This window comes from Arachis ipaensis, chromosome B6 (genome assembly GCF_059453495.1).
Source record: "Arachis ipaensis isolate K30076 ecotype BB chromosome B6, ASM5945349v1, whole genome shotgun sequence".
Lineage (NCBI taxonomy): Eukaryota > Viridiplantae > Streptophyta > Magnoliopsida > Fabales > Fabaceae > Arachis > Arachis ipaensis.
In genome coordinates this window covers 13086072-13108955 of record NC_142441.1, presented here as the reverse complement: position 1 = coordinate 13108955, position 22884 = coordinate 13086072, and the positions used below count along the sequence as shown (strand labels likewise).

Genomic DNA, 22884 nt, shown 5'->3' with positions numbered 1-22884 from the left:
TTTAATATATATTCTTAAAATAGCTATTAACAAACTTTAAAGTAAATAAAATTTTTCATTTATGTTATATACATCAGCCATATTAGAGAATTATTAGTTTAAAAAGGTAAAAAGAAAAATTAATTTTTAAAAGTTTAATTTTATATTTTGAAAATATTATTTATTTGCTCTTAAATTAGACAAATGTTTTCTACTCGCAAAAATATGAGTAAATGGTCAAATTAGTTTCGAAAAAATTATTTATTTTTTAAATTAGTCTTTGAAACTTTTTTTGAATTAAATTTATTTTTTAAAAATTTTAAGTTAGTTATTTTAGTTCTTCGTCATATAATACGTTAAGTGATATCACAACACACACTTAATAGTTTTAATTGGTAGTTAATATAATAAGTTTATAAAATTAGATTAAATCAATTCTAAATTAAAAAATTCTAATATCTCAAGTTTTTTCTTCAATTAGATTTTAATTTGATATAATTTCATAAATTTATCATGTTAATAGTCAATTAAAACTTCTATGTATATTTTATAATATCGTTTAACGAGCCACAATAAAAAATATTGACACCATCAATAAATAACAAAAAGACTAACGTAATTAATTTAAAATATTTAAAAGATAAATTTAATTAAAAATATTTGTTGAGGACTAATTTAAATTGTGATATTCAGAATCGAATTTAACCCTTTATCCCAAAATATCAATCCACTCAAATTTTCGGGAAGTTCCTAACACAACTTTTGAAAAATAAAATATACAATCAAGTATGTTTGTTTTTTATATTTAAATTAAAAAAATTTAATATTTATCGAAATATATAATCCATAGAGTTACTAATTTAAATACGTGTTACTTGGATACTGAAACATAAAAATCATAAAAACAAATAAATCGGTTAAATTCAGAATACATATATATAAACTGCACATTTATTTATAAATCTGATTTATTTGTTTTTACACATTGTTATTTATTCAGATATATACTGAGTTACTAGATTGTATTTTTATGAATTTTGTGTCTCAGTATATGTGACCGTATTTAAATTAGTAAATACTCAATGGATTGTATATTTCGTAAATATTAAATTTTTTAATTTAAATATAAAAAAGTTTAATTATGTTTGATGTATATTAAAATTAATTATTAGTTTAAAATATATGTTAAAATATAAAATATATATTAAAAATAAATTAAATAATATATATTATATATAAATATATAGTAGCTGATTTTAATGTATAAATAATATTTTTAACGAACAATACATTTTACCATTTTTAGATTGATCCCATTAAAAAACAAACTAGGATATAACTAACTTAGACTTTTTCTTTTTAGATTATTACTGATATTTTGTTAGTAGGTCTTAAGTCTGATAACAAGGGCGGAGCTACTTATAAAGAAAGGGGGCAGTCGCCCCCCTAATTTTAATTTTTTACATATAAATTATATGTAAATTTTTGTTTAACCCCTCTTAAAATTTTATTTTAATCTTATTTTATTGTATAAATATTTTTGGCCTTCCTCTAATATTTTATCTAGCTCCGCCTCTATCTAAAAATGTATAAAGTAGGATAGTATTTAGATTCTATCTTAATCTTAGTTACAGGTTTAAAATTTTTTAAAATTCAATCTTATTTTATTTGTAAGGTGAGAAATCTCTCACTCTTAAATTCTACTTGCATCTTAAAATTCTCTCATTTGATTTTATCGGTACTAAAAATATTTTTTTAATTAAATACAATATTTAATTATTTTATATTTTTATAAATATATTGTTTTGGAATGTACCTGAAACAGATTGTAAATTAATTTAGGTTCGGAAAAGAAGTTAAAAATGGTGATAAGAGTGCTAAAGATGTCTTCACGCCAATTTCAAAAACAGTAATAGAGTACCAACTAAAGATTTTGATGCAGCAATAATTTTAAGTAAATTTAAATGAGTTAGGAGAGAATATAATAATATCTAAATTTAGTGAGATATTTATAAAATAGAGTGATAATTTCCTAGATCTTTCTGAATGAATAGTGGGTGATTCATTCTCTTAATTAATACATGAAAAATTATTCCACGTTGTGGAGATACCGCACGTGGATAATAACGGAGATAATAATAGGGAACAGTAACTTACCCCCAAGTTAAGTGGGACACGGGTTATGGTACCCATGCTTCTGCCAAGTTGCGTAGGCTGACTTGCATCTCCTAAACCACATCTGAGTGGATATGGGTTGCTCTCCAGGCGGCTATGGCCTTTGTTCTTTGAGCCATGGTGCAAACTGCAAACACATACTAATAAAATAGAAAAAAAAAAGATTAAATACATATTAAAATTAAAAATAATAAAATCATAATAAAATTATATTAAAAAATATTGATTCGATCTCATCAATTTTATTATGTATGTATTATAATTTTTAATTACATATTATAATATATCAAAAATACGAATATATTGAATTGAATTAAGTTTAAATTCATAATTAATATTACTCGTAGTTTAATTTACTCTGCTTTCAATAATTAATTTGCTATAAATTGAATTGCCAATTTTATTTGTAAGAATTGGATCGAATTAAATACCTACAAATAAAACTAATATTCATTAAGTCCAGTTACCAAATCATTTTTAAAAAAAAGAGAAATAAGAAAAAAATGATTTTGTAATTTTTCTTATCCAAGATATCTTATCCGTCATCACTTTATCAGTCCATGTAAAATAAGGTTGATGACCAAATATTAATTCATTTATATGGCATGAAAATTGTACTGACAACAGGGGATATGTGTAAGATCCATGTTAATATTTTTTAAAAGAATTTTCAAAGTTTTTTTTATTTATATTATATTATTATTGCAACTTTGGTAACAAATAGACACACAAAAAAAAAAAAAAACTATGGTAACAAATTAAATGTTTTCTGTAGAGTAGTAAGGATCTAAAAAACGAACCGATTATTTAAATTATTTTAATTATTGATTTAATCGATTTAATTATGGTTCAATTAAAACAACTGTTTAGTCACCAAAAAAAAAAATTAAAACAACTGTTTTATAATAAAATATAAATAAATACATTAAAATATAATTATAATCTAATATAAATATTAAAATATAATCTAAATTTAAAGTATTATATTAACCAAAATTTTATGACGCTATCGAAATATAAACTTAAGAGTTAAATAACAAAAAAAAATATCAAAATATAAAATACCAACATAAAAATAAATTATTATCAGCAAGTGCTTTTTAATTGATACTATTCTCAAATTGTGATCATAAAATGTATTAATAATAAGAGTAGTCTCTGTTTTGGGAAAAAATTTGTATGAAACGCTGGCCTAAAGTCAACGATACTGCTTGGGGAAGACTGGTGAAGAAGCAAGCAATAGTTGTGAGTTGTAACAACTAGATCTGACTAAAAGTTCTTGGAATAATGGAATATATAAATCTAAGCAGAAAAGTTATTTTAGGCTGCGAATTGAAGGAGGAGGGACACAACTGACCTTTGAGCTGAAGCTATTATTGCTTTTGCTTTTGTAGAACTTGTCCATCAGACCATTGATGATAGCAGAGCTCCTCTATTGCCAGATACATACATCATCTTCTTCGCATTCAACTCGGATCTGTATTTCTACATATTGTTTGTTGTTGGAAATGTAAGCCTAAGAAATAAGAATACGTACATATGGCTGGAGAGTGGAGGAGAAGGAGAAGTGGCCATGACGGACTTATCACTTGAACATAAATTAATGGCAGTTATATTGACTTGGCGGTCAACTTACAGCTAGTTCAATTGTTATCATTATTATTTTGTCTGTTTCGGACTTTCCGTGTGGAATCTTGTCTTCTACCATACCACGTGAGGCATTGCAAATAATACAATATAGTTTAGACAACATTATTTCATTTTATTTTCGTTCTATATATGTTAATAATATAATTTTCTCCGTTCAATTGTATATCTAAAATGCGAAGCAACATTGAATTGAATTTGGGAACCAGATATACAATTACATTCACTCGCATAAAAGAATAAACAGGAAACTGACTAGACTAGACAAGACGAATTGCTAAAGACACCATGACCGTCACCGTGGTTTAGGTTCAGGGATGGTTATTTACTTATTTACGTTACAGCTTACAAGAGAATAAAGTAATGAAGCAAATCAATAGTGATCGTGGGAAAGAAGGTTGGCCTTCCTATTAGCGGCATAGAGTATGGTCCATTTAAGAGCATTTCGGAGTTTAGTCGAATGATTTTGCCCCATAATCACCTCCATCAGAGTTCAAGGGGTAATTTATTAGAAACTGATCAAGCTGTAATGGATTCATGTACTCTTCCCATTTGGCCTCATATAGCAGTTGTTTACTGGAACACCCTACTTGTTCGCCTCCACCGATTGCCCATGGTTGAACCATATGTCCTTGCCCTTCCCCTACAACACCGGTGTTCCTCGAACTTGCTTCAAATGGTTTCAAATCATTCAGGTTCTTGTATGCATCCTGCTTTATTGTTTCCACGCAACGCTGCCATTCACATACAAACACAAGTCTCTTCATCAAATTAGGTACTATATATTGAAACTGTAGCAAGTGTTCTCAATCATACTCATAGGAAAAAGCGGCAGAAGAACACAAACCTTGCCTTCCGCATCCAAACACTCTACACTGCAAAAATTTTGGCCATCATATGAAATAGCCACAGGCTCATAGATGCAATTTAAGAGCAGGGATATTGCTTTTGGTTGCTCTGCTGTTCTTGTGAAATACTGGTAGATGTAGCGCTCATTTTTATCTATCTCACAAGACTTAGCATGCTCAATAATCTTCTCCCAATACTTCCCCGCAATCTTGCAATATCCACAAGCAGAAATTTACATCAGATTAGCATATACATTTAAATATAACAAACTGCAAAATTACCTGTCTTAGTGAAGCTTGGTCAGTTGTGTGCCGGCGCAACAGATCCTTGACAGTTTTAATTCCGTCGTCTGACAACTGCCTGCAGATCTGACCATATTTCGAGATCTTATGCAGACAACTCACCTTGTCATCTAATGAAGGACGATCCGGTTTCTGATTTGCTGAAATGATCACAACAATATGTATTGTAAGTAAAAGATCAATGGACACCCAAAAGCCAAAATCACTTGAAAAAGAATAAAAAAGACTTTGCACTCACCGACTCCTCGCTTATCCTTCACCCTTATAGGCTCACTTCTTCCTTCTTTGATGTCTGCTACAGCGGGAGAATTCGAATGCAGTACTCTAACTCCAATCCGGAACTTGCCACTTCTGGTCCAGCAAGAGTTATCAGTAAACTCAACATTCTTGAAAAAGCCAACTCCATTTTCAATGGTAATAACCGTGTCTCCCTTGAGCAATGGTCCTTTTCCTTCTCTTTGACTTTCTATGTTGCTATTGAATTCCTCAGCAGTCCAATCCTCAATTTCAAAGTCACCCCTCAGGACGCATAGCTGGACCTTCAAGGAGGGACCATCTCCCATGGTGACCTTGGAGTGCTGAACTGTGGCATCGCACACCGCAACTTGGAGCGTGGAACTGTCCTCCGCTCTGATGTTGATGTGTGTGAAAATGGTTGAAGGCAACCCTTTCATCAGACATAACTGCAATGATCTGCCTCCACCTGCTGCTGGACTAATCTTCCGCTTGACCAAAAATCCATGACTGAATTTCAATCACAAAAACAATGTCTCTAATTAAAATGTATGTTTATTTTCTTTTCTTTAGCTTAGTGATACGCGCTTAATCCAACGAGACATAGTTGGAATGGAAACAAACCATGGGGAAGATAGCGAACGGTGCAGCATAGGTGGAATCATCTGTTCTAGCATAGGCGGAATCACCTTTTCTAACATAGGCGGAATTGCCTGTTCTAGCATTGATGGAATAACCTGTTCTAACTGGTTTAAGAAAACAAAGAACAATCAATAATAAATTTTCTTCTTCTTTCTCAAAAGCTTAAGGTTAAGTTTCTTAATATGGACATAAGCAAACAAACAACTCATTTCAACTACAAAGGTGATTTTTTTATGAGAGTATGTTAGAAATCAGCTAGAACAAATACTCACCACTCTCTTAAATTTAGATTCCCGGAGGAACGCCATGTCATTGGTGGAACTAATACCGGAAGCAGTGCTACAAGTAAGCAAAGCAAAACGCGAAAACATGAGAAAAGGGACAAAGACGATAAGAGAGGTGTGAAGTGCATAAAAGACAAGAGAGGTACCGGGTGTCTGGCACTGCTTTTCGTTTACAAAGAGAGACTTGAAGGTCTCTCTCATCATTTCCCTCATTGCATGACGATGCTCGCTTGTTTAGTGCCATTCACTGATGCTTTCTAAACGCAACTTCTGTGTCAAGAGATTTTTAATTTTTTTGGTCAAAGTGATTCTGGCAACCAAAAACAAACAAACGAACAAGCTAGTTCTACACTTGTTGTACGTAGTAGTAAACAATTTCACTCAAGTAGTCTTGGTTTCAAAGCTAGTTACAAGAAAGAAACAAACTGAAAATTTTCAAGCTCAAATCCAGAAAATCTAAACTGTGGTAATCATACAACTACTTTCGTTTTCAGTTGCTTTTATATATGTGTGAAAATGGACAAATGGTTTTAGTGGCAGTCAGGTAGTTTCAGAGAGAATGAGATGCGAGAGAGAGAGAGAGATTCAGAATTTGATAAATTGAGAGAGTGAATTGCTTAACCAGTTGAAGTGAATGATGGAGGAGCCATGCTTATATAGTGTGCAGGGATTTAAGTTAAGGGGAATGCTCTACGCGCAGGGGTTTAAGTTAAGGGGAACGCTACGCGTCTTTCTTTTTAAGATATTTTTTCATAATTAAAATTTAACACATATAATTATTTAAATTATATTATTTTTGTCAAAATTAAATGAAACAAATTAATTTGATCGAAAAATAGTGAATTAAATTTTGAATTTATTTAAATTAATATTATTTTTTATAAAAAATTATTACAATATCCCTATTATATCAAATGACTAAAATACTCTTATTATATATATTAATTTTGAGAATTCTAAATTTTAGACATTTTCTTCTCTATCGTTATAAAGTTAGAATTTAAAGTTTTCAAAAAAAATATATATATATATATATATATATGATAGAGATATTTTAATTATATTTTATAATAAAAATATTGTAGTAATTTTTTATAAAAAATATTAATTTATACCAGTTTAAAAATTTAATTTATTAATTTTTTTTGTTAAATTGATTTGTCCGGTCTAATTTTAATAAAAATAATATAATTTAATTAATTATATATGTTAAATTTTAATTTTTAAAAAATATCTTAAAAAAAACCGTTTTTGACATTTTTATCTAAATACCTCTCTTAACTTAAAAACTAATCATCTAACTAATAACTCTACTTAGTTACAATAATATTGTGCTTAGCTGGCATAACTAACACTCCACTCTAACTAACTTTGTCAACATCAGCACGTCTATCATCACTGACTATTCTTTCAATGTGAATCTGGGAAAGATCCTCACTTTCTCATCTATCATCTATCTCTACGGTGTAAAAGTCAAGAAATCCCAAAAATAGAAGTAGAAATAGGGTTGGATAATTAAATCAATAACATTCAAAAATAATAAAATATAATATCTTAGAATATTAAAAAAATTCGAAATCAAATTAAATTGAAATTAAATTAAGTTGCAATCTAATTTAGAAGGCTATAGAAATTATTATAAATGCAAGAAAAAATTATGAAAATTACATAAATGAAAGTTTTTAATGCAACACATCAAGTTTGACAAGTCAACTAAACATTAATGAAGAAATAGTGAGCAATCTAAATATATATGTAATTTAAAGCAAATTCTACAAATTTTATTGTGCCACCTATATATATAACTAAGTATTAATTGTTAAAAAAATTATTATTTTATTAAAAAATTTTGTCTATAAAAAACATATGTTTATGTAATGATCATCACTCCATAAATAAAATGTTTAGTATTTATTTTAAAATTCTTTTTATATTCTTATGATTTCTAGTAAATTTGAGTGATGAAAACGATGGGAAGTGATAGATTATATATCGGAGATTCGAGGAAAACCGTACCGAATTTACTCAAAATAGGTTTCACCTTATATTGTTAGCTTAGCGTGGTGCATTTTTCTTTCTTTGCAACACCAGACCACCATACGCGGTTTTTCATATAAGTAACACGCACTATATCTACTTACCAAGGCATTTTCTAACGCTATTTCAAAATTATCAGAAATTTATATACTTATAAAATTCTTTTTTTTTTTTTTTTCCTTTTGCCAGTTACTAACCCTGCATGCTAGTCTTTAACCCTAAATGACATTTTTCTGTGGTCATTTTTCCCCTTCAATATTGCCCTAAAATTTGAGTTCAATCCTTCGGTTGGTGGAAAAGAATTAAGAAGCACATTAACTGATGGGCTGAGCAAAACTATATTCTAAGAAAACATGCAAAAAACTCTCAGCATGATATAAATTACCTAGGCATATATAATTGCCCTAATAATTAATTCTCTTATCATAAAGCCTAGTGCATTGACTTAGGAATTAATCAAATTAAAGCATCAGAACTAATTCGCAATACTATATATGAACATAATATGCACTCAATATAGCGCAATTTAATGCATATAGATATAGGTATTTATTATGGTGTCTAAAAGATATTGTCTCATTGTTAAAATAGATTAAATAATTAATTTTAAATTTAAAAATATAAAAGTTAAAAAATTTAAATATTTTAAATTTATTATAAAAAATAATTCAAACAAAAATTAGATACTAAATAAAAGATACTATAAAATTGACCATAACTTAATATTCACTCAACAGTCAACACGCAATAGCACAATTTAATGCATATAGATACGAGGAATATGTGTTGAAGAGAACTTATTAGGTGTTTTAAAAGTAAATGACAATTTGGGTTTAGCTAATACAGTAATACTGTATGTATGTGATTTAAGATAAGTGTACGCGTTTTTCACATAAATAACACTACTACTACTACTTACAAAAAGCATTCTAACGGTACCAATTCATAATTACTAGAAATTTATGCAGTTGTAAAGTTAGGTTTATTTAGATATAACTCAACAATTCAAATTTTAATAATTCGGAGGCTATATATGTTTTTTTTTATTTTTTATATTACTCACATAAAAATAATAAATAAGATATAAACACGTACTATATCAAATAATTTAGTGAAACATAATGAATTATTTAAAATTTTTCAATTATCATCTTTACCTAAAAGAATTTTATATAACTAAAAATCTTAGAGTAAAGATGAAACTTGGCCTGTTTGTTTGTTCATTTTCACAAAAAATAAGATATTTTTTGTCTAAAAAAAAGAATATTTCATTTTTAATATTTTTATTTTAGGATTATAAGATTTTTCTATTAAAAAATTTGATAAATAATAACAAAAATTAGTTTTGTGAGAGTTTAATTTGTAATTTGTGGAAATTTTAAATCCCCGCAAATTTTTTTAATAAAATAATAAACTATGATCACTACTATCACTATTTTTTTCATTTTCATCATTATCACTTTTATTTCTACTATTTCTATTGTGTAATTATATTTTATCACCATAATTATTTCTTCTATTATCATCATCACCAATACAAATATCATCAACATTAGTGTTATCTTTTTATTTTTCGTTCTTATTTGAATCTATTTTTTCTCTTAAAAGGTCTTCGAACTGTAATTATTTTTTTCTTGCGACATCATTTCTAACAATAGTCTTTCTCCATGAAAAAATTTTTTTAAAAATAAATTTATTAATAGTTTATGAAAGTTTAAAATTCCACAAATTATAAATAAAATCCTCATAAAATTAATTTTTATTACTATTTAATAAATTTTTTAACAAAAAAATCGTATTATTCTAAAATAAAAAAATTAAGAATCGAAATATTCAATTTTTAAATGAAAAATATCTTATCCTTAGTAAAAACAGACAACAATCGAATTGGGTCTTCACTGAAAGTTTTATAATCATATTTATATATAATATATAAAGGGGGGATTTCGGATATCGGAATATAAAGTAGAATTGTTGATTTCGCGTAGCTTGGGGTTTGAGACGCCTTTCAGATCCCTCAGAAATCAAAATAACATTCCAACCTCAACACACAAATTAACGACCCAAGGATCATAAAATAAATTAAACTATATCAATTTCCAGGATAGTTCGCGTTCATTTTCCTTTCCAGGAAATTTCTGACCGCGGCACTTCCATTATATATTTCATTGTGAAAATCTCTTCTTTAATTTGTATAGTGATGAGGATATGATAAATTGCTAATACAGACTGAGCATTCAAAGCTATTAGTCTATATATTACGGTTAATTATTGGTTAACTGTGGCAGTTATGTTAATACAAGAGTACTTTTTTGCCTTTAGCCCTACATGCATGCTAGTCTTTATTAACCCTAAATGATATTTTAAGTTCATATTATTGTTGCTGAAGAACAACGTAGTTCCAAATTAAACGTCAACAATACTAGAAATAACTAACTACCTAATATATTTAAATAGTTATTATCATGATATATTTCTATTTGACTATCTGTCTTTTTTATGCAATTTATAATTAATTAATGATTATCACGCTAATGGAAATAATTAACCATGCAAGTATACACACTAAAATTAGTTACAGTAAAAATAATTATCTTTTACGTTAACAACGTGAATGATAATCCAAAAAATAAATATAATTGAACGACTATGTAAAACGTCTTATACTATCAATGTATCAAAATTAAACACATATAATATATATAAAAATATAAAATATATATTAAAAATAAATTATATATATATAATAACTGATTTTGGTATGTTTACGGCATGTAAATAATATTTTTGAATAAAAATAGCTTAATTATTTTGATGAACAAGTTCAATAATTTTACTTTATTTTTTAAACATGCAGTTCATTTTTTATTAGAAAAAAGAAAAATACAAGGTGATGACAACAGCTATTTCATATTTTTCAGTGACATTTTTCCCTGCAATATTATATATTGCACCAAAATTTGAGTTCAATTTCGGTTGGTGGAAAAGAATTTAAGAAGCACTTTAGTAGATGAGCATAATTATATTCGAAGAAAACATACAAATAAAACTCTTCATAATTGATATAACATAAAACATAATAATTATATTCAACTGAAATTAATACTAACATATATAAATAAGTTTATATTTATACTAATTTAAACAAAAATAATTATAAAAATTTTAATTTTCATAACTAAAAAAATAAAAAAAATTACACACAATACTAACATACTCGTTTAGATAATCTGCAATGTGTTTATTTTTATTGTCTTCTCCTATCTTCCACTTCTCTATTTCTCTTTGGCTGCTACATTCTCTCTCTCTCACTCAAATGTTAAATTTTTCAAATAAAGTAGTATGAAAAATGCTGGAAAGGTCACATTGTTTATAGTTACTACTAGTCCATTTTCGCTATCAAAAAAAGCAAAATCGAAAAAAAAGAATTTATGACCTATTTACGCTATTAGAATCTGCACAAAGAGTAGTCTCCATTAGGGAGCTCTTCTTCTCTCAATAGGAGAATCATCCAAAAATTTCGGGTTCTTCTCCAATAGGGAGTCAGTTCGTTCAGTTTTAATACCCACAACTATAATCTCCTACTATCCTCCATCAATCTTGAGCTTTCAAACCACTGGAAAACCTGTAAAACACAACAACATATATCGAGCAACCTTCAACATGCATAGCAAGGAAAAGTAATCAAGCTCAACAAGCCTGGAGAGCTGGGGTATAAGAAAGACTGCTTAAATGTGGTGGGTAAGATAATAGGTGATAAGGAGATAAGTTTTAAAGCATGTAAGAATGCTCTTCTGGGAATGTGGAAAAACCCACAAGGTGTTGCAGTCACTGACATCGGTTCGAAGAAAATGTTGTTCAGTTTTAAAGATAGGAAGAGAGGGCTGCAGATTATGCAGAATAGGCCATGGAATGTCAGAGAAAATATGGTCAATCTCAGATTATGGAGGGAAGGTGAATCAGTGTTTGAAGTTGATCATGACTTAATGGAGTTTTGGATTCAAATACATGGCATCCCACATGACTTCATGGACAAAGAGACAGGTACTCTTATTAGAGAAATGTTGGGAGTATTGGCCGAGGCTGAAGATCCAAAAATGGATGGCGTACTGAGGAGACCATATATGAGAATCAGCGTTAGCGTCAACATCACCAAGACTCTACCTACAGGCTTCTAGTTAGACAGAGAGGAGTTTCCACCTTTGTGGGTCTTCTTCAGGTATGAGAGGCTACCGGATAGCTACTATTTCAATTGTGGTATTTTAAAGCATGAGAAGAAGACATGTAAGAACCCAACAGTCATGGCATACTGGGACCCTACTAAGAAGAAGTATTCACCAGGGCTGGGGGTAGGTCAAAGTCGACCAGGTTCAACCAGGGGAGGAGAAAGCTCAAAACAACAAGGATGTAGAGAGGAAAAGGAGGAGCTGGCGCGTGAGCAACAGAACCTGAAAAGCGAGAATGCTGAGAAGCAGAGCTCTAAGGAGAGTAGGATAAGGGCTGAGTGAGTACAGCAGCAGAAAATCAGGGAGGAGAGTGTCTGGAAAAACCAAATAGGGAGAGAGAAAGAGATGGCAGATGCAGATGAGCAGGTAGAAAAAGTACCAAAAATCCCTGATTTTCAGGGAGTTAGGGATACACAGCCTGACCTATGAGCAGTCTATAAATTGAAAAGTCTTATTGAGGAGATAAGGGCAAGAAATAATGAATGGGCTAATAACAATAAGGCTTAGAAGGGAGAAAAAAATGATTAAGGTACAGAAGTCAAGGGGGAATGGCCCAACAAAGGATATTAGGCCCAACACAGGGGCAAATCTTTTGCAAGCAAGGAACGTGGAAGGAAGTTGCCTGAAGCATTATACAATAAAGGAAGGGGAGGTGAATATCTATAAAATTACAAATTGGAGGTTGGGCCAGGAGAATAAAAAAGGAAAAGAAACCATAGGTCAGGAATTAAAAAGACTTATGTTAACAAGTATGTGATGGCAGAGTGGAGAGGAAGGAATTTCAAGATCTGTTGAAAAGTGGAATGGAGGAGGACAAACTAAAGAAGCCATCCGAGGAAGTGCAGAATAAAGAACATGAATCAGGGGGTAAGCATGTTGTCTGGGGTGAGAATGTCTACTATGTTGAGTTAGCAAGTGATGAAGATCAAGAGGAAGGAACAGAAGCACATACAGATTGGAAAACACAACTAGCTAAGAAGCTGGAACTGAAGCTGAAGTTAAAAAGGAAAAGGGAAAACATACAGGTGCCGTTACTAACACACAGGGAATGGAATGAAGAACAAGATGACAGGGAGCCCAAGAAATTGAAGAACAACAACACTTTTTTGGATTTAGGGGAGTATCAGCTAGCAATGCATGATTTTAATCAATTTAAGGGAGGACAAATGACTGAGGAGGCGGACCTTAACATGCCCCAACCTCAGCCATGAGTATAATTAGCTGAAATTGTCGGAAAATTGTGGCTGCCCCAACAATCTCTGAGTTATATAATCTATGTAAAAAAGTAAAGCCGCTTTTAATGTTTTTAATGGAAACTAGGACCAGTAAAGAAAAAATGAATAGGATAAGAAGGAGGCTTAAGTTTGACAGTATGTTTTACGTAGAACTCCGGGGCTTGTCCGGTGGACTATGTTTGCTATGGATATTTAATATCACTATTAATATTTACGAGTGGTGTGATAACTATATTAAAGCTAATATTAACATCAATAATGATATGAAATAGCAGGGTATTTTTGTGTATGGGAATCAAGTTTTTCACAAGCGAAGAAAACTATGGCAGGAGCTTACGGTAAGTAACATAAGCAAGGAGGAACCTCAAGCTTATTTGGGAGACTTAAATGATATATTAAGTCAAGATGAGAAGGTAGGTGTCCATCCACAACCAAAGATCTATTTAGAAACGTTTAGAAAGTTTGTAGATGATAATGGTTTAATGGATGTAGACCTTAAAGGAAGTAAATACACTTGGTTCAATAATCCAAGAAATAATTTTATTACTAAGGAAAGACTAGATAGGGTGTTAGTGAATTGAAAATGGCTGTAGAGATATCATAATGTTATTCTAAAGGCTGCTCTAGCTATAAGTTTAGACCACTATGCGCTAATTTTGGAAACTCAACCGTGAGTTCGGATAAAAAAAAGATTTCAAGTTTGAGGTATTTTGGGCAGAGCATAAAGAGTGCAAAGAGGTGATCAAGAAGAGTTAGCAACAGGATGATGGAAACAGAAATTGTTGGAGTCAATTCACAAGGAAGAGAAATAGATGCAAAAGGGACTTGATGGAATGGAGCAGACAGAAGTTTAAGAGAGAAAATAAAGAAATAGAAAGAAAGAAAATAGAGTTACATCATATTTAAGAGGCCGATATGACGGAAAGAGATCAGAGAAGAGAGAGAGAATTGAAGACCCAAATTTCAGAACTTTGAAAACAAGAGAGAAAATATTGGGAACAAAGATCAAGGCTGAAATGGTTAAAATGGGGTGACAAAAACACCGCCTTCTTTCATACAACAACCATTCAGAGAAGAATCAGGAATAGAATTGATAAAGTGTTAGATGAAACAGGTCAGTGAATCTAAGGAGAAGTAGACATTATGAGGTTAGTAAAAATGTATTATTCTAATTTATTTACTTCTGAAGGGGATAGGAACCTGGAAGAGTGTGTAAAAGAAATACCTAGGAGAGTCACTAGAGAGATGAATGAGGAGCTGATGGCAAAAATTAATGGTGAGGAAATAAAGGAGGTGGTCTTTAGTATGGGAGGTTTAAAAGCTTTGGGGCTAGATGGATTAAATGGTTTATTTTTTCAACAACACTGAGATGTTTTGAGCAAAGAAGTTTGTGGTTTAGTGAAGCAAATTTTTAAAGATGGTAGTATACCTGAGGACTTAGGGGAAACAACTGTTGTTTTGATTCCTAAAGTGAGTCAACCGAAAAGCCTGAATCATCTTAGACCCATAAGTTGTTGTAATTTTATATATAAGATTGTAACAAGGGTCTTGGTGGGGAGATTAAGGAAAGTGCTTGATGTCGTCATCTCTCCAGTTTAGAGTGCGTTTGTTAAAGGAAGACTCATACAAGATAATATAGTTATAGTGCAGGAAGCTTTTCATAAGTTAAACAGAAAAGGAGATTCGAGAAGCAAAGACTTAGCCATCAAATTGGATATGAATAAGGCCTATGACAGATTGGAATGGAAGTTCTTGCAAAGGGTCATGGAAGAGTTTGGTTTCAGCAATGAATAGGTGAAGTTAGTGATGAGCTGTGTAAAAAGTGCTACATATAGATTCAAAATAAATGAAAAACTGTCTACCAAGATCTTTCCTCAAAGAGGTCTCAGATAGGGAGATCCTCTATTACCCTATCTCTTTATCTTGGCAGCTGAAAGCTTCACTATTCTCATGGATAAGGCGATGAGGGATAATCTTATTTCTGGAATAAGGTTAGCCCAATCAGCACCGGTCATGACTCATTTGTTATTTACTGATGATTGTATAATTTTTGCAGGTGCACAAGAAGATGAGATTTATCAACTTATTCAGATTATAAATAAATACACAGAGGCATCGGGTCAAAGAATCAACACTGAGAAATCTGGGTTGATTTTTGGAAGCCAAGTACCTATACAGAAGAGGTGAACATTGAAGAGATCACCGGAATGACATCGTGAGAGGATCCTGGAAGATACCTAGGGTTATCGGCGAGATGGAGAAGATCCAAAAATAGGGTTTGGAGTAGATAAAGGAGAAGATACTAGACAAGATACAATGATGGAAAGAAAAACTATTAAATCAAGCCAGAAAGGAGGTTTTGATAAAAGCGGTAATATAAGCGATTCCAGCCTACGCTATGAACATCATCAAATTCCTTAAATCCTTTTGCAAAAGAGTTGAAGCAGCAATTGCGAGATTCTGGTGGACAAGTAATGGAAAGGAAATAAGCATTCATTGGAAGAGCTGGACAAAATTGACAAAGAGTAAAATAAATGGAGGTTTGGGGTTTAAGGATTTTGAATGCCAAAACATTGTTCACTTGGCTAAACAAGCATGGAGACTACTAAATGAGGAGGATGCAATCTGGGCTAGGATACTAAAGGCCATTTATTATCCTAATTGCAGCCTTTGGGAGGCAGGAGAAGGAAGGAACACGTCATGGATATGGAAGAGCTTGTTGGAGGGAAGAGATTTCTTTAGAAGGAAGGGTAGATGGAGTGTAGGGATTGGAGTGAATATAGATATTTAGGATGACAATTGGGTGGTATGGATAGATAATTTGGGGAGAGGCGGAGAAGGTCGAATTAGAAGAGTGAGCGAGTTGATAAGAGAGGGGGAGGGCTGGGACGCGAATAGAATTCAGGAATTATTTCTGGGGAATATAGCTGAACTGATCACCAGGACACCCATCAGCCTGATTAATAAGAAAGATCATTTTGTCTGGCCATATAGCAACGACGGACAATACTCAGCGAGATCAGGCTACCATTCTGCGAAGGAGGAGAAAGATACAAAGGAAGAGACAAAGCTCAGCAAAGCTTCGACAAGTCAGAATTTGAGGGAGGTCTGGGAGACTATTTGGAGACTACCAGTGCCACAAAAGGTTAGAATGTTCTTGTGGAAAGTAGTGCATAGAATTCTGTCAGTGTATACGAATTTGTATAAGCGAAAATGTGCAGTTAAACTCTCGTGCAGCATATGCCAGGATGAGGACAAAACCATCGAACATGCGTTACTTTTGTGTCCGTGGACTAGAGTGGTGTGGTTCGGATCTAGCCTTCAAATTGTGCCTACAGCCTATAATGTGTCATCTTTTGAAAAATGGATGATGGATATAATTCAACAAATAAAGAGCAGGACATGGAAGGATCGGGAAAGAATTTTGTGTAAGTTGGGATGTGTTTGTTGGTGTATATGAAAAGTAAGGAATCAGTACATTTTTCAGCAAACAAGAGTCAATCCAGAACAGGTAATAATCAACTCAAATCATCTAGCAACAGAATACCACAATGCAACAAGGAGATGCAACACAGACAATACACTAAGAGCAGGCAGGAATGCTGAGAGGAAGAGAATTACCTGGAGGCCTCCACCACACAACAGGTTGAAGGTAAATACAGACGCTGCTTTCCATAGGAAAACAGGCACGGCAGCTTCAGCAGTCGTTGTTAGGAACTGGCAGGAAAATATCATTATTGGGACAACATCAACATTCACCACAACATCAGCATTAGCAGCAGAAGCTCAAGCATACAGAGAGGCACTCATTCTCATTAAAAATCTACAAATAGGGAATTGTATAATTGAAACAGATTGCTTACCTCTGATTCAAGCTATTAAGGCTAGAATGTCCATAGTGGAAGCGGACACAATCATCAGAGACATTCTCCAACTGCTAGACGAGGCTTCGGACGTGGGAGCTACCTGGACTCCAAGGAAAGGCAACAAATTAGCTCACCAACTGGCAGCAATGGAGGCAAAGGAGCAACAGGGCCAAGAATCTGAACGCTACTGCAGGAGCTTCAGGGCGGATCCATCACCAGGTGCTTCAACATTGGGCGTTTGCGGCGAAGTGCGGTAATAGAGGAACCCACAATGAAATAGTGCAGATTCGGGTTAAGGACAACAACGAGGAAGAACGGTTGAGGCTTCAGATCCATGCATCAAGACTTTCGCCTGTTGATGAAACCTCCGGCAACAACGGCAAAGCTCTGACATAGTGTAATAGAAGAAGATGAGCTTAGGTTCCATTAGGGTCAGGCTCCAAGGGGTCGAGTTTTCGGGAGAGTTGGGTTCTGGTTGTTAGGCCGGGTCAGCTCTCTAGCCCATAACCATGTCCAAAAAAAAATCAGCACAAATATCATAATTTTCGTATTCATTTTTTGTGTTAGTAAATTTGTAATTAAATATTTAAAATAATAAGATTCTGTAAATCGATTTATTTTAGTAAATTATTAATTTATTTTATAAAAAAAATATATTATTATAGAAAGAAGGTAGATACAACCATCAAAATTTTATAATTGTCTTTATATAAAGATATATTTTTTATTATTAAATAATAAATTATAAGATTTGATTTAAATATGTTATAAAAATGTTATTTCTCTTTAAAGTGTAATTAAACAAATAAATCACATATTTAACACAAGTATCTTTATATAAAATGTTTTTAACATCTTTAATCGAGTAAATGCTTCTAAAAAATATAAAAAAAAATTAAATAATAAAATAATTTGGCAATTTTTTTTATCCAAGATATCTTATCAGTCTATCACTTTAACAGTCCATGTAAACTAAAGTTGATGACTAAATATTAATTCATTTATATCGCAGTAATATCGTACTGACAGAACCCAGAAGGCTATTAACATTTTTAAAAGTACTTTCAAAGTGTTTTTTTGTAGATAAATAAAAAGAAGGATATTATATTATTATTGCGACAACGGTGACAAATTACTTGTGAGTTGTAACAACTAGATGAGATCTGAGTAAAAGTTTTGGTTTTATGAAAAAGGAAATATGTAGATGGAAGCTGAAAAGTTATGTTAGCGTGCGAATTGGAGGAGGAGGGACACAACTGACCTGAGCTGAAGCTATTATTGCTTTTGCTGACTGCTGATGAGACCAGAACTCCTCTATTGGCTCACACATACATCATTTTCTTCGCATTCAACTCGGATCTGTATTTCTACTTACTTAGATGAGTTGTGTTGTTTGTTGTTGGAAATGTAAGCCTAAGAAATAAGAATACATACATATATGGCTGGAGAGTGGAGGCCGGAGAAGGAGAAGTGGCCATGAGACTATTAACGGACTTATCACTTGAACATAAATTAATGGCAGTACTGCTATTTCAATTGTTATCATTATTATTTTGTCTGTTTCGGTGTGGAGGAATGGTGGTGGGGAATCTTGTCTTCTACCATACCACGTGAGGCATTGCAAATAATATAATGTAGTTTAGGCAACATTATGTCACTTTATTTTCGCTCTATGTTAATAATATAAATTTTTCCATTCAATTGTATATCTAAAATGCGAAGCAATATTGAATTGAACTTGGAACCAGATAGAATAATAAGTAGAACCATTAATTACATTCACTGAGGGATGATTATTTACGTTACAGCTTGATACATACATACAGATCCAACAAATAAAGAAATAAAGAAATTGAATAATGAATAACATATCAATGGAAAAGTGTAAGGCCAGCAACTTTGTTAAATTCTGTCCAGCATGTAACCAGCAAAGAAAAGTGAGTTATTGGATAAATCTCACACCAATCTTACACCATTAAAATAATCTTTAATGGCTATTTGATGGCTACAAATCACAAAAGTTGCTGGCCTAGCATTATCAATTTTAGATGAGTTTCTAGCATTACTGATAGGGAACAAGAAGCTTGGGCTTCCTTTTGGCGGCATAGAGAATGGCCCATTTAAGAACATTACGAATGACAGCAGTTCGGATTTTAGCCCACACAGTGTTGCACCCACCTTTGCTTGAATAATGAACATCAAAGATAGGGAATGAATCGTTGGATGATGTTGCCCCATAATCACCTCCAACATAGTAAGAGGGGTAAACTGGGTCCGAGTAATTTGGATACGGATCAACCTGTATTGCATTCATGCTGATGTTGCTCCATCCGCTATCGTCAACGAACTCTTCCCATCCCACCTGATGTTGACTGGAACACCCTACTTGCTCGTTAACACTCTGTGCGCCTTCACCAATATATGATGCTGTCGATGCCGATGCTTGAACCATTTGTGCTTGCCCTACTCCTTGCCCTGCACATTCACATAATTATCAACAACTTACATTAATTAATATTAATAGGTGTGTATATATCTATATATTTATGCAATACCTTGCTGATGAGAAACTGGGAAATCAAAGTTTTCCAGAGATTGACCCGCTGAACTTGCGCCAAATGGCTTCAAATCCTTCAAGTTCTTGTATGCTTGCCGCTTTGCAGTTTCCACCCAACGCTGCCATTCACATGCACAAGTCTTTTCATCAAATTAGGCACTATATAATTATGATCTGATATTGAAACCGTGGCCGCACAAGAGGATACAGAATAAAAAATACAAACCTTGCCTTCCGAACTCAAAGACTCTAGGCTGCAAAAATTTTGGCCATCAAATGAAATCGCCACAGGCTCATAGATGCAATTTAAGACAAGGGATGCTGCTATTGGTTGCTCTGCTGTTCCTGCGAAATACTGATAGATGTAGCGCTCATCATTATCTATGGCACAAGACTTGGCATGCTCAATAATCTTCTCCCACGACTTCCCCGGAATGTGGCCGGTTTTCTAATTCCACAAGCAGAAACGTCAGATTAGCATATACATGTACATATAACAAATTGCAAAGCTACATGCCAATCTATACCTGTTTTAGTGAAGCTTGGTCAGTTGTGAGCAAGCGCAACAGATCCTTGACAGTTTTGATTCCATTCGAGGACAGCTGCTTGCGGATCGGACCATTTTTCGCTATCTTACGTAGACAACTCACCTTGTCATCCAACGAAGGACGATCCGGTTTCTCATTTGCTGACATATATTACAAGTAAAAGATCAGTAGACACCAAATATGACATCAGAAAGAATAAAAAAGACTTACTCACCCACTCCTCGCTTATCCTTCACCCTTATACGCTCGCTTCTTGCTTCCTTGATGTCTGCTGCAGGGGATGAATTCGATGACAGTACCTTAATTCCAAGCCGGAACTTGCCGCTTCTTGTCCAGCAAGAGTTATCAGTAAACTCAACATTCTTGAAAAAGCCAACTCCATTTTCCATGGTAATAACCGTGTCTCCCTTGAGTAATGGTCCTTTTCCTTCTCTTGGACTTTCTATGTTGCTATTGAATTCCTCAGCAGTCCAATCCTCACTTTCAAAATCACCCTTCAGGACACACAGCTGGACCTTCAAGGAGTTCGTTACCTTGATGTTCTGAATTGTGGCATCACACACTGCAACCTGGAGCGGAGAACTGTCCTCTGCTGTGATGCTGATCTGTGTGAAAATGGTTGCAGGCAACCCTTTCATCAGACATAACTGCAATGATCTGCCTCTACCAGCTGCTGGACTAATCTGCCCCCTGACCGATAATCCATCACTAAGTTTGAATCACAAAAAGAATATTTCTAATTAAATACATGGTTCTCTATACAAACGAGATATATGTACACAAACATAGTTAAAATGGAAACATACCATGGAGAAGGTAGGTAACGCTGCAGTATAGGTGGAATCACCTGTTCCAGCATACGTGGCATCACCTGTTCTAGCATAGGTGGCATCATCTCCTGTAACTGGTTTAAGAGAAAAAAGAACAATCAATAACACCTTTTTTTTTCCTTCCAAAAACTTAAGGTTAAGTTTCTCAATATGGAAATAAACAAACAAACAAACAAACAACCAACTCACTTCAGCTATAAACAGATAATAGATTAAATACTCACCACTTTCCGAATTACAGGTTCCAAGATCAACGCCATGTGATTGGTGGAATCAAGAGAAGAGAGGTACCGGGTGTCTGGTAGTGCTGCTTTTCGTTTACAAAGAGGGAGCTGAAGGTCTCTCTCATCATTACCCTCATCGCTTAATGATCCTCTCTTGTTTGGTGCCATTCAATGATTCTTTCTAAACGCAACTTCTGTGTGAAGAGCGTTTTTCTTGGTCAAAGTGATTCTCGCAACCAAAAACAAAAAAGCTAGTTCTACACTTGTAGTAGTAGACAATTTCACTCAACTAGTCTTGGTTTCAGAACTAGTTAGAACAAGAAAGATTCAAGCTCAAATCCAGAAACTCTAAACTGTGACAATCACGCAACATTACTTTCGTTTTCACTTGCTTTTATATATGTGAATTGTGAACCTGGGAAGAGTCCTCATTTCTCATCTATCTCTCCCGCGTCAACTCCTAAAGTCAAGAGATATCAAAAATAAAAGTAAAAATAAAAATAGTAATTGTAATGCAGATACACTATAAAATAGCTTACTAAAGCATTATACCTTTTTTAATTCATATCAAAGAATTATTAAATGTTTCCATTAATGTATTATATGTGTATAAGATTTCATGAACCTGCACCAGCACTACACAGGATCATCACTTATTTTTATATTAGTATTAGTAAAATCTCTGGAAATTTAATGATTTTGAAATCTCTTGAGACAAAACCGCGTTGCTACCTATGGAGGAGAATGCTTGATGGCCAAGTATCCAAAAGGATACAAATTTTGGCAGATTGAGAAAATTATGAATCCTCTATGTGTTCATGATTTTAGTTTGGTTATGTATATTTATTTTATTGGTGACGTGAATAAAAATAATTATTTTTTTATTTTTTTTGGTGACTTATTATTTTTTTATTAAAAATGTGGATGATCATCTAAAAAAATAAATATAATTAAATAATTGTATAAAAAATTTCAGTATATGAAAAATGAAAAATACTAATTGAACTAAGTTATTTTTGTAACAAAATCTTTGTATTTTTCTTATGTCTCTCCTTTTTCTCTTTCTTTTTTACCAACTAAAATTTCTAGTTATCAAAACTATTGGCCCAACTTAATTGAATTTTATTACCAAAATAACTTGTCATATATCAAAATTAAACACTTTAGTTAATAACTCAGAAAAGGAATGGTGATCTAATAGTGTGGGGAACAAAATTTCCATAAACCCCGCGTAACTGAGCCATGCCGG

General features: G+C 32.6%; 2 protein-coding genes across 6 annotated transcripts; both read right to left on the bottom strand.

The window, feature by feature from the left end:
- Positions 1 to 3962: 3962 nt before the first annotated feature.
- LOC107645945 (calmodulin-binding protein 60 B) lies at positions 3963 to 19083 on the bottom strand. Of its 4 annotated transcripts, none has more exons than XM_088490198.1 (10): positions 18738 to 19083; positions 17474 to 17972; positions 17232 to 17327; positions 6259 to 6382; positions 6101 to 6167; positions 5811 to 5932; positions 5191 to 5696; positions 5055 to 5092; positions 4649 to 4858; positions 3963 to 4535 (listed from the first exon to the last, which is right to left on the bottom strand). In XM_088490198.1, the coding sequence occupies exons 4-10, from the start codon at positions 6354 to 6356 to the stop codon at positions 4254 to 4256; spliced, it is 1323 nt and encodes a 440-aa protein (XP_088346324.1). In that variant the 5' UTR covers positions 6357 to 6382; positions 17232 to 17327; positions 17474 to 17972; positions 18738 to 19083; the 3' UTR covers positions 3963 to 4253. The 4 variants fall into 4 exon arrangements, with proteins under 4 accessions (XP_088346324.1, XP_088346322.1, XP_088346323.1 ...); XM_088490196.1 differs by having other exon boundaries at positions 4932 to 5092; positions 18738 to 19076; XM_088490197.1 differs by lacking the exons at positions 17232 to 17327; positions 17474 to 17972 and having other exon boundaries at positions 4932 to 5092; positions 18738 to 18835; positions 18911 to 19076.
- Positions 19084 to 19203: 120 nt separating this feature from the next.
- LOC107645943 (calmodulin-binding protein 60 B) lies at positions 19204 to 22182 on the bottom strand. 2 transcript variants are annotated; one of them, XM_088490195.1, is made up of 7 exons: positions 21636 to 22182; positions 21388 to 21485; positions 20796 to 21271; positions 20561 to 20721; positions 20260 to 20481; positions 20032 to 20152; positions 19204 to 19951 (listed from the first exon to the last, which is right to left on the bottom strand). In XM_088490195.1, the coding sequence occupies exons 1-7, from the start codon at positions 21801 to 21803 to the stop codon at positions 19539 to 19541; spliced, it is 1659 nt and encodes a 552-aa protein (XP_088346321.1). In that variant the 5' UTR covers positions 21804 to 22182; the 3' UTR covers positions 19204 to 19538. The 2 variants fall into 2 exon arrangements, with proteins under 2 accessions (XP_088346321.1, XP_020959660.1); XM_021104001.2 differs by having other exon boundaries at positions 20796 to 21289; positions 21636 to 22174.
- Positions 22183 to 22884: the final 702 nt, after the last annotated feature.